At 42.2% G+C, this 17,724-nt stretch overlaps 1 protein-coding gene across 15 annotated transcripts in view; it reads left to right on the top strand.

Moving 5' to 3' along the window:
* MACROD2 (mono-ADP ribosylhydrolase 2) overlaps positions 1-17,724 on the top strand; it is a 984,824-nt gene that overhangs the window by 633,420 nt on the left and 333,680 nt on the right. For all 15 annotated transcript variants that reach the window (XM_068153137.1, XM_068153136.1, XM_068153138.1 and 12 more), the window contains one exon: positions 17,250-17,280. In XM_068153137.1, coding sequence (XP_068009238.1) covers positions 17,250-17,280 — 31 coding nt within the window. The remainder of the gene's footprint in view (positions 1-17,249; positions 17,281-17,724) is intronic.

The following is a 17,724-nucleotide window of genomic DNA, read 5'->3' as shown; positions in this document are numbered from 1 at the left end:
AGGACATCCTATGGCAGAGAATAGGATGAAAGGCTTGCTCTCCAAAACCCCGTATCATGGGCAGGGCAGGGGAGGTTGGTGGGCTGCTTTTATGTGATGGGGACATTCCTTCCCCTTGCAAAAAGGTGCTGCAACAATCCCACACCTGTATATCTTTTTTAGGTCTTTTTTTAGGCTGTGTCTGATTCTGACATACACTGTGAAGACTTGGTAAAAGGACAAGGAGATGTTTGCTGAGTAGTAAGGGTTTCATGTCACTGGAGCAGAAGAGTGTGTGGTCAGCACTAGCTGGTGGCCGGCCAATGTGTCATTCCCTTCAACCATTGGTGGCATGCCAGCAGCACCATGAGCTCTGTATACCTGAGCTACCTTTGCTGTTTTCTGCTTTAGTGGCTCTCCTCCTATTTGGCAATTATTACTCTGATGCAATTTGTTATTTTCACAGCCTTTAGCCTAGCAAAATTCCCCTCCTCTTGCCCCCTTATCAGTAATTATCTCAGTAACTATGTAGAAAGCTCACTGAAGATGCTGTGTGAAGGGCCACACTGGGACAGACCAAATGTCTGTCGCATTTGGTGCCCTGCCCTTGCCATGGCCAAGAACTTATGCTTAGAGAGGAGTGGAACAACTGAGCAAGTCTTTCATAGCAGGTGTCAGAAGACTTTCCTAGCCCTGGCTTTTCATTGCTCAGGGACTTTGATCCACAGATTTTATCCTCATGCTTTTTATCCCTCATTTGCTTTTTCTTAGGTGAATTAGTAACACTGATTTTAAGCTTCCATAAACTCTTCTCTTTTGTGTGAAGAAACATTTCCTGTTGTTTGTTTTGAACTTACCACACACTGGTTTCATTTGATATCCCCTAAATTTTTGTCCATCTACAAGTTTGATTTGAAGGAGCCTCGGTTCTTATTGTTGTAATGTAATGTATTGTCACTGTGTGCCACACTACAATTCAGAGTTTTATTGTGTTGATTATTTCCTTGTAGAGTTTTGCTGATATGTAAAGGGGACAATACATATGCTTCACCTGAAAGTTTTTTACCTTCAGCTGTTTGGGTGTATTTAATATAGAATTGAAGTCTTGATCATCTATTAAGTTTCATGTAGTGTTACTTAGTGCTTCACTGCAAATGATTTAGCATTTTTAATTCCAAATCTACATTGTGAGTATCATCTAAATATAGTTCTTCTCTCACAACTGGGTAAATCTTGACTACAATAATCATTTTGGAATATTGCCTTATTCTTGAGCTGATGGTTAATAATGTCAGCTTTTAGGGGAATAAACACTTTGTGGATGTGTCTCCATCTACTGGAAAAAATACTTAAAAGGACCTACACATTTTGCCCATATCTACTCTCCTCTTTGCTAGTTGTTGTGGCAGCAATTTAGAAAACACGGGTGGTAGGTCTGTCTGATGTGGGTGGCAGATGAATGAGGTGAGCACAGTAGGGTTTGAGGGGACAGGGTACAGAAAGGGACAGAGAGACACTCTTTCCAAAGTATGATGTGCAAAAAGGTCAAAGAAAGTGTGGCAATGCCTGTACAAATAACAGTGAAATCCCTTAACTAGTTAAAGGAACATTTAAAGGACTGGCAAAACAGATGGTGCATAAGTTAAAACTGTACAGGAGCAACTTACCTTCTGCAGCAATTTCAGCAAGGCAGTTATTTCCGTGGTTGTTACTCTATCATTCAATCACAACATGCAATTACTACAGCAAACCTTCTGTCATACTGCACACGTTTTCACACTTGTCAGAGGAAAAGTCATAGATTAAACAATATGGTTTAAAGCACTGCTTAGTTATGAATTTCATAACTGTATTTTAATGCAAGACAGAAGTGTGCTGTTGAAGCAGATCTCAAAAGAACAAGAACCAGGGGAATACGCTTAGGAAGCAAAACAAGTAGCGTTGGCCATACACATTCCATTAGCACAAATGGAAATTTCTCCATGTTAATGCCTGAGCATCAGGCTGAAAACACCAGCAATTAGAGCCCCGTTTTGGAGTCCCTGCATGTGCAGAACTCTCTACTGAAATCAATGGAAGCTTGGAGAAAAGAGGGAAAGAAGAGCTGGGGCCTTAATACTAACATTTCCCGTTTACTATAGCACATGGTACACAGCCTCTCAGTTATTTCTTAATTCTTTTCCAAGTATTTGAAAATGAGAAATTATAAAACCTGTTTCTTAAACCTTTACCACCCACAAATGCAAGTTCTTAATTGAATTGATTTTCCTCATAGCTTTGGAATTCTTTTTTGTGGTGGTGGTTTTGTTGTTGTTGTGTTTGGTTGAGCTTTTCCCCCGCCCCCCACTTCCTCTGTATGCTGTATTTGTTCTCCAGAACTGGTATCTCTTTGACATACATAGCTGTTTAGATGTATATATGCTGCTTTTGTCTCTCACACTAAATGGTTTGCATGACTGGTAAAGTGTTAGTAATGCAAATGGTCGTTCCTTATAACGTTTCTTGAATAATAATGCCTCTCTGGTTTAGACCTTTTCATGTCTGTCTTTCCTTTAAGGAGAAAAAAAAAATGAAAGCAGCAGCACAAAGTTCTCAATATGCCTTTTTTTTTTCCCCTTTTTAAATGAAAAGGGCATCTGAGGGCAACTCAAGCAGGAAAGACAGGGAAATCAAAGCAACAGCTATATTTTACTGTTCTGTTTTGATTACTCTGTGCAGTTATCTTCATTTGGGAAAAAAAAGTAATTTTTTTTTTTAGAAAGGAGAGAAATCTTTATGCCTTTACTCTGGTGTTGCTGCTATTCTACTGTTTTGAAAATATACCTACCAGTTATTTCCATACAAAACAGGTGGAAACAGGGAGAATTTGACAAGGCAGCAAGTGTTACTTGAGTCCAATGGGGGGAAAAAAAATCTGTCTGGATCATTATGTTAAACAGGAGGACTTAAGAAATTGAAGTCATGCTTCCGTTAAAAATTATTAACCTTGTATTTCTTGAGGAGAACCTACTGAAAGAAAGAATAAAAGAAAGCATAAATATCTGTGAGAGAATGGGAGCTGGAAGAACTTAAAGAAAATCCACACGTTCTCAGTTTTTGTTGCGGTTTTGTTTTGTTTGGGGGTCTTGCTCAATTGGTTTTTTGGAGTTTGTTGTTGCAAGTTTTGGGTTTTTTTGTTTGCTTGTTAGGCTTTATCCTAACTTTTCCAATGTCTGTGATGGCCTTTCGTTCATTGGCTTTGTAGTTTAATTGAAACATATCCTGACGCAATTATTGATGCCAAGTGAAACATTATGCAGATTTGTTCAACTTGATCGAAACGCTTTTGGGGCTACTCAGAATGAAGAAACATGTCAGAATCTGCAAACCTAGACTGACTTTTCATCAGGACTTGTCATTTTCTGAGTGCCCTGTTGAACATGCTGCTGCTGATATTTCTCCCCCAAACTTTCTTTCAGACAGTGTGTTGGTTTCCATTTAGTGAACCAGTCCCACTCTACCAGGAATAAGGCATCCACAGTAATTGACCTGTTTTGGGCAATATTGGTGCTGGTGCAGCTTGACTTGTTTATGGGCATCATTCAACAGCAGTTTGAAACAGGAGAAATGGTGGAAATAAGATTTGTATTGCAGTTCAAACTAAGGGTTTCTTGATGCCTGCACTGGCTCTGAATCAAGCCGCAGATGGTAACAAGATTCTTGTAGCTGCAGCTCTCCATGCACAGGCGCCCTAGTGGTGCTGAAGGCAAGGCAGGGCTGCAAGGCCTTAGGAAAAATCATAAAGTGGATCTGAAAGCAGATGTGCCACAGCTGTAAGGGAAGTGATAATGGAAGCAGTGAATTCAGAACAGGGTGAATGGCAGCAATCTGTTGTTGGGGGGGATGGAGAGAAGGATAGAACAGGAGAAGCTAGAGTGGGGTGGTAGCAGAGACTAAATAGGGAGTTGGGAAATACTGCGTTACAGTATCACAGTATAACTTAGGTTGGAAAGGACCTTGAGGATCATCGAGTCCAACCTATCAACACAGACCCCATGACTAGACCATGGCACCAAGTGCCACGACCAATCTCCTCTTGAACACCTCCAGGGACAGTGACTCAACCACCTCCCTGGGTAGCCCATTCCAATGACGAACGACTCGCTCGGTGAAGAACTTCCTCCTCACCTTGAGTCTAAACCTCCCCTGGCGTAGCTTGAGACTGTGTCCCCTTGTTCTGGTGCTGGTTGCCTGGGAGAAGAGAGCAAGCCATTCCCGGTTACAACCACCTTTCAGGTAGTTGTAGAGGGCAATGAGGTCACCCCTGAGCCTCCTCTTCTCCAGGCTAAACAATCCCAGCTCCCTCAGCTTCTCCTCATAGGGCTTGCATTGAGGAGAGTCACAATAGCCATAGAAACATCTGTAGAGACACTGCCTGGGGACAGTAGAAAATAAGATCAAAATTACAAATAACCTCCTTGGTCTTTAAAAAGAGTCTCAAGTTGTCTTCATTGTGATTTATGTTGCCAGACCTCCTCAACAGAATTACAGTCATGTAATCCACAACTGCTGTTATTTATTCTGGACAAAGAAGGCAATTTTGACTGTGATCTCCCTTGACATTTCTCAAGGTCTACTCCTGTCTCCTACCTTTCATCATCATGTACTTCTTCAAGGCGGTTCTTTTACCTTTCTCAAAAAGAAACATGCATGTCAGTTGCTCACCCTGGACCAGAGTGACACAGACGTTACAGGTTAGGGGAGATCAATTGCATAGCCCTGCTCCTCTTCACCTGGGAGGATCTTTGATGCTTTTGGCAAGGTTGGAATCCAAATAAGGCACTAGCTCGCTGTATCTCGGTGGCTAAGGTGGAAGGAAGGAAATAAAATAGCATCTTACTCAACAAGGTATCCTTCCTTTTTCATTTTACACTCTGTGTCAATGGCAGTTGGAACTATTAGACCTGCATTAAAATTACATATTACTTATATAAATGGGAGCTATAAATATCACAAACAGTAAAACTAAAATTGCACCGAGGTTTGGGAGACAGTATGTCTAAAACCTACAAAATTAAGGACATGTAGAGGAAAACCTCAACATCCATCTGCCCTTAATTTACCTCATTATTCTTGGTTGTCAGAAAAAGATTTCAGTACTGTGTTAATGTAGTTTAATGGATTTTTCTTGCAAGGTCGGCTCAGATCTGAATCACTAAAGGTGCAGTGGTATTACCTTGGCTTGTTGGTCTAGAAGAAGCAGAAAGGACATGCTTACCTAGTGTTAAGGGTTAAGCAGTTCTTGTCGTGGCAGAGAGTAAATACTTTTGTCCCTGAGTGTCTCTTTTCTGATGTTCTTATGTTAATATAGCCTTGTGTGTTCTTATTCCTTTTTCTTTTCATTTGAAAATACTGTAAATGTAAAGCTAGCATTGATCTGCAGATGTGGCACAACACTGATTTGAACCAAGGCCTCGCACACTGAATTTGAGGTCATTAGGGACATATTAGTAAATATAATTACCTGTATGCTGGAAACATTAGCTGTGTCCTTTCATAACCAGCCTGCATGGGCCCAAGTCAAGCTGCTCATATCTCTGTGGTCTGAGCACCTTTCAGCAGTTGCAGCCTTCGTGGTGGAAGTCACCCTGGGCACTACCAGAAGCCTGAGCTGGGGCCAGCAGACCTGATTTTTCCCAGTTGTGCTCCTGGTAATGAGACTAGTGCACAAGAGTAAAGATGTTGTGTAGTTCCTAAATAGTCCCCTTTAAGAAACTGGGTGCAGTGTGTTTGCTATCCTGGAGGTGCCTACTGAGTGCTGGACTGTGTGTATTTCTATGTAAGGCAGGACTGTGCCAGACAGACCTTTTCCTGGACTGTTTCAATCCTCTCCTTAGCCATCACATCTGTGAGTCTAGCTACCCTCCAGGATGATCTCATGATGCTGGAGAATCTTGACCCATAATTTTCCATTAGAAGTCATTTTATATTGAATCAGTGGAAAGACTATTCCTGTGGTTAGGACTCAAGAGAAAGAGAGTTCCTGAATGTGCTTTCTGGCAAACATGCCTGATTTCCTATGCTCAGGGAGAGATTTGTTTCACCTGAATGTAGTTTGGGTATCTAGCTCCACGCTGTAGTCAGCAATTCCCCATGAGAGCCATTAATTTGACCTGAAAGAGCTGAATTACCCTCTTTATTAACTCTACAGAGAACCTCAGGCCAGAAGTCCAGTCTCAAAATGGCTTAAGTGAGAGGAAGCTGGGGATCTTAGCATTCCTCTTAGCGATACACATGTCAGATGAAGTCAGCGGGTCCTGCAGGGTCTTGTGAGTAGAAATATGCTGGTAGGGGTAAAATGCCCAAATGCTGCTATAAAGATGGATTATATGGGGCTAAAGAACTGGAATCCCAAAATGAAGCCAGTTGTTTGGAAGTGAGTACAATTAAATAGTTAGTACCCTTAATTTAAAAAAAGCAATAAGGGCTCTGTCAGTGTTCTTGTGAAGGAAGTTGCACATTCAAGCATTTCACAGAATGATTAGACGCTGATAGCTGAGAGAGTCTAGAAGCAAACCTAGCAACTGCTCCATGCTCTGCAGTGCCAAGAGGTTGCTGCAGTATGGGGTGCATGGTTGAATGTCTGTTACTCTTTTTGAAAAAGGCAAGAGGATTTTAAATTTCTTGCTTTTTGGCATAGAGGAAACTCATAACTGTTCTCTGCTGGGGCTAAAAACATGTCACAGATGTGGTTCAAACCCAGTTTGTTGTTCATTTCAAGCCTGTTTTGGCATGGGTTGATATATGAAAAAACTATAAATCTCTTCTAAGTTCTCATTTGATGTTTTATTCTTTCCTCCTCATCATCTTTGCTTTTGCTGCTTTAATTGGTGTTTCAACTGCAATGGCTTCTGAACATCCTAGGCAGATGCTGTCTTATAAACCCAATTTTTATGTTTTTGTCAATTTTTTTTTTTTCCTCTGTGAGCATCAAATTGAAAACTGGCTGAGCTGCTGGGATTAAAGCCTTGTGGCCAGTGGCACAAAGTCCAGCTGGAGGCCAGTCACTAGTAGCATACCCCAGGGGCTGGTAGTGGGGCCAGTGTCTTCCTTAACAACTTCAGTGATGGGGCAGAAAGCACCCCAGGGAATATTCAGACAATACAGAGCTGGGAGGAGCAGCTGATGCACCAGATGGTTTTGCTGCCTTTCAGAGGCGTCCCTACAGGCAGAAGATTTGAGCTGAAGGGACCTCGTGAACTTCACTTTGCGTTTCCCTCTTTCCTTTGTGAAGGAGGGAAATGCTAAATCCAGCTCCTGGCAGGGAACAGTCCCATGCACTAGTACATGCTGTGAGGGGTGACCAGACGGAAAACAGCTCTGCAGAGGCAGCCCTGGTGATCCTAATAGGCACTAAGTTGACCATGAGCCAGCAACACATCCTTGAGGCAAAGAAAGCCATCAGCCTCCTGGGCTGTGCTAGGAAGACTGTTGCCAGCAGGTCAAGAGAGCTGATCAATTTTGGGCTCACCAGTAGAAGAGAAACATGGACATAATAGAGCAACTTCTGTGAAGCTCCACAAAGACGAGTAAAGGCTTGGACTGTGTTCCAAAGAAGGGAGGCGCTGAGAGGCCGTTCAGCCTGGAGAAAAGAAAGCTCAGTGGTATCAATGCATATGAATGCCTGATGGATGGGAGTAGTGCCGAGTACTTCTTCTCAGTGGTGCTCAATGAATGGACAAGAGGCAGTGGGTGCAAACTGAAATACAGAAAATCATTTAAACATAGGAAATCACATATTTACTCTGAGGTTAGCCGAGCGGCAGAACAAGTTACCCATAGAGGTAGCGGAGTCTTCACCTTTGGAGACATTTCAGCCTGACTGGCTGTGATCCTGGCCACCAGCTTTAAGTGGCCCTGCTTTGAACAGGTGGGTTACACTAGGCAAGTCTAGAGGTGCTTTCCAACCTCAGCTATTCTGCAGTTGTTTGAAGCATACCATTTCATTTCTGGGGATTTCTAGATAGGGCTTTTTCAGTCTAACTGCAAATGCCCAAATAGTTTAGAATATGAACCGACAGCCCCCACCCCACAACTGACTTTGTACTTAGGGAAAGGTGTTTGACCAACTTTCAACCCAAGTCTTTACCCAGACAGTTAATTGAGCTATCACTTTTAATTACTGAAAGATAATAAATCTGAAAAGTGTAAAATAAAACTTTGGTGAAATTTCTCAAGTAATGAATCCCAAGTTAATTCAGTGCTCTACAATCTTGCTTAGCTCACCACAGCAGCTGCTCTTCAAAAATCTGTTTTAATTTCATGTACAGTTAGGATGCACAGCAGCTAAAAATAATTTGCAAATCATAGTATGAATTCCTTAGTATTTTTTTCCCCCCATGTTCTTATTGAGTGAATGTGCTTTGGTTGAAGTTGTCTAATTATTTCAGCAAAAACTAAACTGAATTTTCGCAAATTATATAAGATGAGACAATGAGAACATTTCGGCTCTTGTGGCAGACAGATCATCAAAGGAAGATCTCCCCTGACCACAGCCCCTTGATCTGTTTAGTTTGGTTAACAGGAAGTATTAAAGATCTTCTTTTGGCCCTTTTAACCTCTCTCAGTAACTTCTCTTTTGTGTAAATAAACAGACCTGCAGTCTCTGTGGTAAATATTTATCTGGAGCAGTCTTTAGGAGTGACCAGGAGGGGAAATGTGTAGAGGTCCTCTCAGAAATTGACACCCATTTGTTCTGGACTTCTGTGTTTTCTGAGATACTATGATGTGCTCTATATGCTTGTTGCAAGTTATTTTTACTAAATAGGAGTCCTTCAGCCAGCCTTTGGTAGCGTTGTGACAGGTCCTCTCTCTCAGTAATCACTTGCCACCCAGCTGTCAGATTTTTGTTTTAATTAGCACTGTTCATCATTTGCTAAAGCTACTGTCCTACAACTGTGCAATATAAATTTTGGTAAATGAAGGTGCATAGAAAGGTCTTGAGCCACAGTACAGAAAGGACCTTTCACATTGGTGACGTGGACAGTGGCATTGAGTGCACCCTCAGCAAGTTTGCTGATGACACCAAGCTGTGTGGTGCAGCAGACACGCTGGAGGGAAGGGAGGCCATCCAGAGGGACCTTGACAGGCTGGAGAGGTGGGCACAAGCCAACCTCATGAAGTTCAATAAGAGCAAGTGCAGGGTCCTGCATCTGGGTCGAGGCAATCCCAGGCACAAATACAGGCTGGGCAGTGACTGGCTGGAAAGTAGCCCTGAAGAGAGAGACTTGGGGGTGCTGGTGGACACAAAGCTCAACATGAGCTCTCAGTGTGCACTTGCAGCCCGCAAAGCCAATCAGATCCTGGGCTGCGTCAGGAGAAGTGTGGCTAGCAGGTCGAGGGAGGTGATCCTCCCCCTCTACTCAGCCCTGGTGAGACCCCACCTGGAGTACTGTGTCCAGTTCTGGAGCCCCTATTACAAGAGGGATGTGGAGGTGCTGGAACGTGTCCAGAGAAGGGCCACAAGGATGATCAGAGGGCTGGAGCACCTCTCCTATGAGGACAGACTGAAGGAGTTGGGGCTGTTCAGTCTGCAGAAGAGAAGGCTCCGAGGTGACCTAATTGTGGCCTTCCAGTATCTGAAGGGGACCTACAGGAAGGCTGGGGAAGGACTTGTCAGGATCTCAGGTAGTGATAGGACTAGGGGGAATGGAATGAAGCTGGAGGTGGGGAGATTTAGGCTAGATGTGAGGAGGAGGTTCTTCACCATGAGAGTGGTGAGACCCTGGAATGGGTTGTCCAGGGAGGTGGTCGAGGCCCCGTCCCTGGGGGTGTTTAAGAGCAGGCTGGATGAGGCTCTGTCCAGCCTGATCTAGTGTGGGGTGTCCCTGCCCATGGCAGGGGGGTTGGAACTAGATGATCCTTGTGGTCCCTTCCAACCCTGAATGAAACTATGAAACTATGAATCTGAACTTCAGCTGTACTTGCTTGATCAGTCTTTTGTCATCTATCAGCATCCCTTGAGAACCTTCACATAGCTGGCATGCGAACTTTAAGGTGTGTAAAATAGCTGGACGCTGATGTTTCTACCAGAAAATTCCCCTGCATTTCTGACTGTGCTCACCAGCTGTGGGTAGTAGCTCATAAACTTGCCAGCGTGTGAATGAGGAATCTCTTGCGAGTGTATAGAGGTTTATGTGTGATCTGCCGTATTCAAGAGACTCATTTTTTGGAGACAATAATCACTTTGGTATTCTTTAAGGACAAATTAATAAACATGCAAATAGGGTCTGTAATGAAAACTGAGTTTAGACATTCTCATATTCAGTTCTTCCATGTAAATTATTCTTCCTTCATTTTCAGGATATGGAATTGCATTACAGTTTTCTATTAGTGTTGTTTGAACGATAGTTACTTGCAAAACTTGCTGTTTGTTGGATTACAGTTCACAATGATGGCAAATAGAGAATTTCTGGCAGGAGATTGCTAGGGAAATAATGTAAGTTTTTCTTTTATCTTGCTTCCAAATAATAGCATAAGGATTTGTAAAAGGCAGCAGGCTGGTGTTAGCAATTTAAAAAATGGTTTGGTTTATAAGTTTGATCTGCTAGAAGTAGTGACATTTGACTCAATGTTTCATGTTACTGATGTCTCCAATGTGTATGTGAATATCTTGTGCAGCTTAAAAAGCACATTGGACCCTGAAGCTTGTAGTTTCATTGAGCTTTTTGAAGTTAGATGCATGTAGCTTTGGAAAGCATCTAAGGCATCAAATTTTCTAGGAGCTTTGGCTGATCAACAGGAGGTTGTAGACAGGCAGATGTTGATCTCTTCTCCCAGGCAACCAGTACCAGAACAAGAGGACACAGTCTCAGGCTGCGCCAGGGGAGGTTTAGACTCGAGGTGAGGAGGAAGTTTTACACAGAGAGAGTGATTGCCCATTGGAATGGGCTGCCCAAGGAGGTGGTGGAGTCACCATCGCTGGAGGTGTTCAGGAGGAGACTTGACAGGGAGCTTGGTTGCATGGTTTAGTTGGTTGGGTGGTGTTGGATGATAGGTTGGATGTGATGATCTTGAAGGTATCTTCCAACCTGGTCTGGTCTGTTCTGTTCTGTTCTATTCTATTCTATTCTATTCTGTCAGTGCAGCTGATATTGAAGTTAGTTGAGGAACATTGGAATATAATGCTGCAACTGGGCTCAGATTGTTTAGGCTCACAGAATTTGAGTTAGGGCAAATTAAAAGTCATGACAAGGGAAAGGAGCAGTAATTTGCTGCTTTTCCTGGAGTTTGCAGTGGTTGATGCTAGATTTAGGGATGGTTACTTACTGCACTTAGGTCGCTCTCACTGTCCCTCAGCTCTACAGATCATCCCTTTGTTGAGCTGTGGGTGTAGATGATGCTACTTGTGGTTGCATACCACAAGTTAGTGTCTGCACAAAAGATGATTTAATCTAAAATGGGACTGTGAGTCCTGGTATTAATGCTGTACTGAAATGCTTGTGCAGTGGTACTGTTGTGCATATCTGATGTTATCTTTGTGTATACCAGCTGTCCAGCTGGAAGCCACCGAGATGGGCATGGATGAGCTTGAAGAGTTTCCAGTTTCAAATCCTTCTGCTTGTACCTTGGAAATAATTATTACAATGAGACTAGTGCATGTGCAACTGATGGTTAAATATCATTTTCTGCCACTAAAAGAACTGAAATATTTTCACTAAGTTCATTCAGGACAATGCTTTCTCTGCAGTTTCATATTCCAGCCTGACAACTGTAATTCATCTCCAAATGTCAGCAATACCTTGGGGTGGTGAGGGCTACAAAATGCACATCAATGGGCAAACATAGGAAATGAAAAACCCAATGTGATTGTGTCAAAACACTCTGAGCTCTCTCCCATCTTCCCTGGATGAGGTCCTGTATATTCCCAGCCATTGTAGCACCCCAAAAATGTCCTCTGTTTCCCACTACACCTCTTTATCCACTAAATTAAAATCATAAAATCTCGTGAAAATAAATTATTCATTATTCAAACCACTAAATTGATTTACTTTGAGGTTCAGCTGATACTTGGCTTTCTTAGTGCTGTGCCACAGTCTTAAAACAGCACTTCACCCTGTCATGATGCACAGGACTCAGGTTTTTGGTGTTGTAATTAAAAATATATTCATAGTGTGCTATCTAAACACGTTGGTTCACTTCTTTTCCTGGAGGAGAGCATGGACTTTGGGCAGTAATGACAATTCATAGATCTAGTAAATTGCCAAGGAAATTAGAACTGAAGTGTTCCATAAATTTATGACAAATGTATATCTGTTTACAGTGAAGTTCATGAAAGCACACACAAGAACTCAAGGTCTGAAAAGTCCTGTATTGTACTTCATGCAGCAGAGCTCATTCTGGAATAGGCAGCTTTACCTTGTAACTCTCTGCTTTACCTCTGCAGAGTCCCCTGGCATTCACCTTCGTGAATCACAGCAGAGCAGTGTTGTCAGGGCTGCTCTTAAACAAGCAATTTTCTCTCTGCCCACTCACCTGCCACTTCAGTTCATGAGGCAATTGCCAACTGTAGGACAAACAATCTGGCAAAGGTGCTCATGGTGCAACTTCTGTGCAACTACTGCACAGAGGAACTCACCTTGCTGGAATATTTTGATGAAGGAAGGAAGCTGAAAAATGAAAACTTCAGTCCAACTTTAAAAATAATAAACTGAGGTACTGTGAGAGAGCACAGGTCATGTTCTTCAGGTGGCAGGAGTGGGGCATTCTTCTATTGAAGCAAGGATTCAAGTTTTTCCTTACCTGCCATGGAGAGTGTTTTGGCACTTGGGTTTATGGAGCTTCAGGTCTTTCCTTGGGTATTAGTGCTTCTGCAGTTTCTTAATGATGCCAAGGTGCTGTGAATGGTAATGTTTTAAAGTGAAGGGCAAGTTAATTGGCTTTGGTCCTTTAAAGAGCAGTCAAAGAGAAACAACTGTATATTGTTTTCTTAGCCACTGTGGAAAAGACAGTTTCACTGGTGCAGTACTTGAAGCCAAGATCTGGAGCAACAGCCCACTTGCTGGCATATAGGATGCAGAAAGTCAGAAAGAGAGTCCATGAACACACAACTAGCAATGTTGAGGGGATAAAGGCAGGTAGTTCAGGAACATGTAGAGGTACCCAGGCTCTGGAGGAATCTGACAAGGGAGGGGAAGTAGCCCAACTTAAGCTGATGCAGGAGGTTGGCTGGTACTTCAGTTAATGGAAAAGACGAGGGAGGTGGAGAGGCAGCTTCTGGAAAGAAGTAGCTGTTTGTGGAATGAAGTGTTTTCCCATTGTTAGTTTTGTGAACCTCCTCTAACAAAATGCCTCTATCACAGATCCCAGAGTGCTGAAGGTGTATGGAGCATGTTTGCTGTGTCAAAGTTCCAATACTGCTCCTCCAAACCAAGATGCTAAGAACAATTGTCCTTTTTAACATACTCAAGTTTGGTCAGATGCAAGATTTTCCTCTGTGATGTTGGAAGCGGTGAGAGACCAAGATAAAAGTCAAAGAAAGCATAAAGTGCATGGCCATTTTTTTTCCCTTGAGAGCAACGTTTGTTATCTTGAACTTGCTGAAGAAGATTGTGCTGGGTTTGTTTTGGTGTGTGGTGGTTTCTTTGTTTGTGTGAAGTTTTTTTGTGAGTAACACATTTAACTACCTTCAACCTAGTGATATTAGGATGTTTGGCTTGTTTGGACCATCAGTTAAAAATTGTTTTTACTTAACAATTTTAGTTAACAAACAAAGAAAAACTTACTTTAAAGTTTGTGAGTTCTTTGTAAAGCTTCAGTAATGCAAGTTGCATAGGAAGAACAGCTTTCAACTGGGAGTATTACTTAATCTGCTTCATGAGGTGATGAAAAGAAATTTGTGTTTGATGTTATTTTTGTCTGCTGTGTTATGTGCTGGAAGAAAAATGCTTACCTTGTATGTGGCTTGGTTGTGGCAGAAATGGCACTGGGATGCCAGTGCAGAACGCCGAGCACTTAATTTGAAGAAAGTCCTTGCTCTGTGGAAGCAATTATTAGTACTGCAGGAGGAGGCATCTGGTCATGTAGACACAGCAATTGTATTCATCTAATGTATAACAGTTAATACATTGCAGCTCAGTGTGAACTAGAACCCCTTGTTGTAGATAAGCCCTTAAGTATTTAAATACCCAGGTCCCTCTTATTGAAATGTCTAAGAGTCCAACTTGGCCTCCACATGGTGACTATTGTAAATTTTCCTCATGAAACTGCATTACATTCCATCCTAATTAGCACTGCTGCTGCAGCCTTAGTAAAGAAACATTAGATCAAAAAGTACCAGAGGCTGAGCGCCCACATCCTCTCCTAGAGGAATTAAATCAATTCCAGTCTTACAGTACTCACACAGCTGATTAAATTTAGCCTCTTTTTTTTTTCCTCTAGATGATGGCAGTAATGTAGTAGTAGGAAGCTCTCACCATTACTATTTGTGTACTCCAGAGCTGTATCTGTTTTGATTGCTATCAGGGAGGCATTTGTTGTTAGCCCTGAAGTAACACAAACGTGAGATTTCAGTAGTGAAAAATTGAGGGTTAGTCAATAAATAGCAGTTAGCAGCCACAGATTAAGATGAGAAACATTTTATCATAGAAATAGGAATGTATGTTTCCTGCTGTGAAATTGAATTTTTATTGAAATCATATATATAATTAAGAAATTATTACGCACAGAGAAGGTCAGAAACCTTAACATCTTTTGTCCATAAGCCAAATATTGTAGTATGTTGGTATCCGTGCTGTGAGATCCCCATTACTGCTCTGTCAGCAATTTCAACCTGGCCTCTAGACTAAATTGTCTCCCTAGGAGCCAAGGGAAAACACAGTTAATATGTGATCTTGGGCATGGGCCTTTCTTGAATGACTAAAAGCACTGTCACATTTTATGAAATAACATCTGCTGGTTATATGCTGTGATGATCTCTGAATGAGGGAGAGGGCAGAGCTCATGGAAGTTATGGGACCAACTGGTATTTGGAAGGGTTTTGATGGGATTTTACACACTCATGTAGCTCCATTCAGATATGTTTCAGCTGCATGACAGAAACTGAAAGCAAGGCAATGATTATGATGTGTCTATGCAGTAATTTTGAAGTAGGTATTCAGAAACACGCACAGCACACAAATTGTTAGCCAAAGCTTGCTAAACAGCCTCAGAGCAGTGTGTTCTGCGAATGGAGATGAACAAATGCGACAGGGCCTGCCATGCAATGCTGAAAATGCAGTTGTCTAATCTTCTCTTTTCTGAGCAAAGCTGGAAAGGAAGCCCGGTTCCCTGGAGCCTGCAGGCTTCCCTTCAGGCACCCAGTAAACACAGCTGTGGTGCAAGATCTTGACAGCATGCACTGAGCCCATCCCATAGTGCAGTGGCTGGTTTGTAAATCCCTCAGGATCACCACTGTCAGGGCTTTAAGGAGATGTCTTGTTTGAACACCATGACAGCCAAATACCCTTTGCTTTGTGCAAGTGATCAATCTGCAGCAATGTTGGGCAAACTGGTGCATGCTGATCTTTTGCTGCCCAGGGGCTGCAGAGCCACCCCAACCTGTGGTCCCCCAGGCAGGTAGCTTTAACACATGTGTGGGGAGCTGAAGTCACGGGTGCTGTATCTTGTAGGTACTGTGTATGGTGCTGCCCAAGAAGCTGTAGGACCAATAGGATTTCAGAGGTGCTGCAGGGCCCTTCCCCATTGCTTTGAATTATGGGACCAGTAAGAGAAAGGACCTCGAATTCTTTGATTCTTGTTCCCAGAGGATCTAAATTATGTGCTGTTACTTAGGTTGTGGAAAAGAATGGAAAACAAAACACTTATTTGGAGCAATTCTCTGAATATAAGTGGTAAATTCTAAGATCTGCTACTTAACTGGACAAAATCATCCGTTATGCCTCCCTCTTACTACTGGAGCATCTGTTGCCACCTCAGCCTGAGCTCTGTAATTGTGTGTTGGGTGTTTTTTCTACTCCATTCCTCGTTTCCTTAAAGAGCTGATTCGTTGTGATTTATTGGGTACAAACTACAAAGCTAAGTATTTTTCAGGATGTAAATTGTAGTGCTTGTGAGAAGGAACGAGACTGTAGTTCTCCCCCACTTAAGTATTTGCAGAAGGGAGGGGAGGATATATTCTTTCCATTAGACCTCTCCTTCTTAATCACCATTCCCTAATTAATTCCCTGGTTAAATATAAAGCAAGCATTAGCTTTGAATAATGTTTTCCTGTGTGATTAAGTAAAGAAGAATTCCTTTCTTTTGGATGATGACTCATCGCCAGGGGATCTGGAGGGAGCCTGAGGGTTGATATTTGAGACTTCGGTCACAGGTGCGCTTGTACCTTTGAGCTGTTTGCTGTCAGTCCAAAGGTGGGAGGAAAAGGTGATATCACATATCAACTGCACTCAAAGAAAATTGTCTCTCTTGTGAAACCACAGCTTTGGTTTCTTGTGGTTGAAAACTGACTCCGGCTCACAGAAATGCAAATCTCTAGACATCACATAGAGCTAGAAGAGGAAATTGTTGTTCTTGCTGGCACAGCGTCTACAGCCATCTCTTGTTGCATGATATATTTTATTTGGTGTCCAAGCTGACCCAAAATTATATCTTCTTCTCCTCTCTCTCTCTCTTTTTTTTTTTTTTTTCCTTTCCCTCACCCAGCACTTTCTAGTTCCTCTCCCTGCAGCAGTTTGAAAACCTTTGACTTGCACCAGCACAGCTCTGTTGGGTCACACCATAAAAACCACAGGTTTGAAAGAGCCGAGGTTAAAAATGAAAGGTTCTGAAACAACAACAACAAAAAGCAGGATGTAGTGAACGTGGACACATCAAAGAGGCAGGAGAGGGCAGGGTTTAAGTTGGCCAAGTTTATTTTACTACAGAAGAAACATTCTCCAACTCTACCCAAAGAATGTGATGTCTTTTATTTTTTTTACCACCCTATCTTATGGTGTTATTTTTTAGCTTATTGTATTCATTTTTTTTTAGCTCAAAAGGCAAGTTCATGATTCTGGGTCCACATGTTGCTCATAGCTCAAGATGCGAAGAAGAATGCGGCCCTGTTAACACGACAGCAAGGGAAATACACAGAATAGGTTTCATATAACGATTTGGAAATACCTGTAATAGTGAAGGCTAGAACATGTAATTTCTGGATGTTGAGAAACAGGCATTTTACAATACCTTTTGTTTTGGTAACAAGTACAACAAACAGAAATCCCACTGATTATTTTCTTTCATTTGTTTTGCAGGCATTTCCCTGCATTTCAACAGGAATTTATGGTAAGTAAGACCTTAGATGTCGCTTACTGCTTACTTGGTTTTGCCTATTATTGCTGCTTTAAAAAGTGATATTTCATATTAGATATTCATCATTTTGGCTTGTGTGAATCTATTTATACTGTCTAAAACAACAGGGACTCAAAGCCTTTGACTAGGACTGGATAGTGTTATGCTGATAAGTGAGATATTGTTGTCCAGCCCTTAGCACAACCCTAAGCTTGGGAGCTGAAGCCCACAACTGTGATTGCAGTTCTGCAGCTCTGATAACTTGAACACATTGCCGTGGCTCCTACAGAGAAATATAGATGGTTGGCAAAATTTTCCATCCAGAAGGCGAGCAAGCAAAATTCCCTGATGTCCAGAGTGGAGATAATTTTTCATTTATGAATTTACATGCAAATTAATGCTGCCCAAAGAACGGCTTTGTTGTAATGTAAAGGCAAT

The sequence above is a fragment of the Melanerpes formicivorus genome, unplaced genomic scaffold, assembly GCF_026170545.1.
Source record: "Melanerpes formicivorus ecotype bairdi unplaced genomic scaffold, bMelFor1.0.p_v2 SCAF_25, whole genome shotgun sequence".
NCBI classification, from domain to species: Eukaryota; Metazoa; Chordata; class Aves; order Piciformes; family Picidae; genus Melanerpes; species Melanerpes formicivorus.
This window is presented reverse-complemented; position numbering and strand designations above follow the sequence as displayed.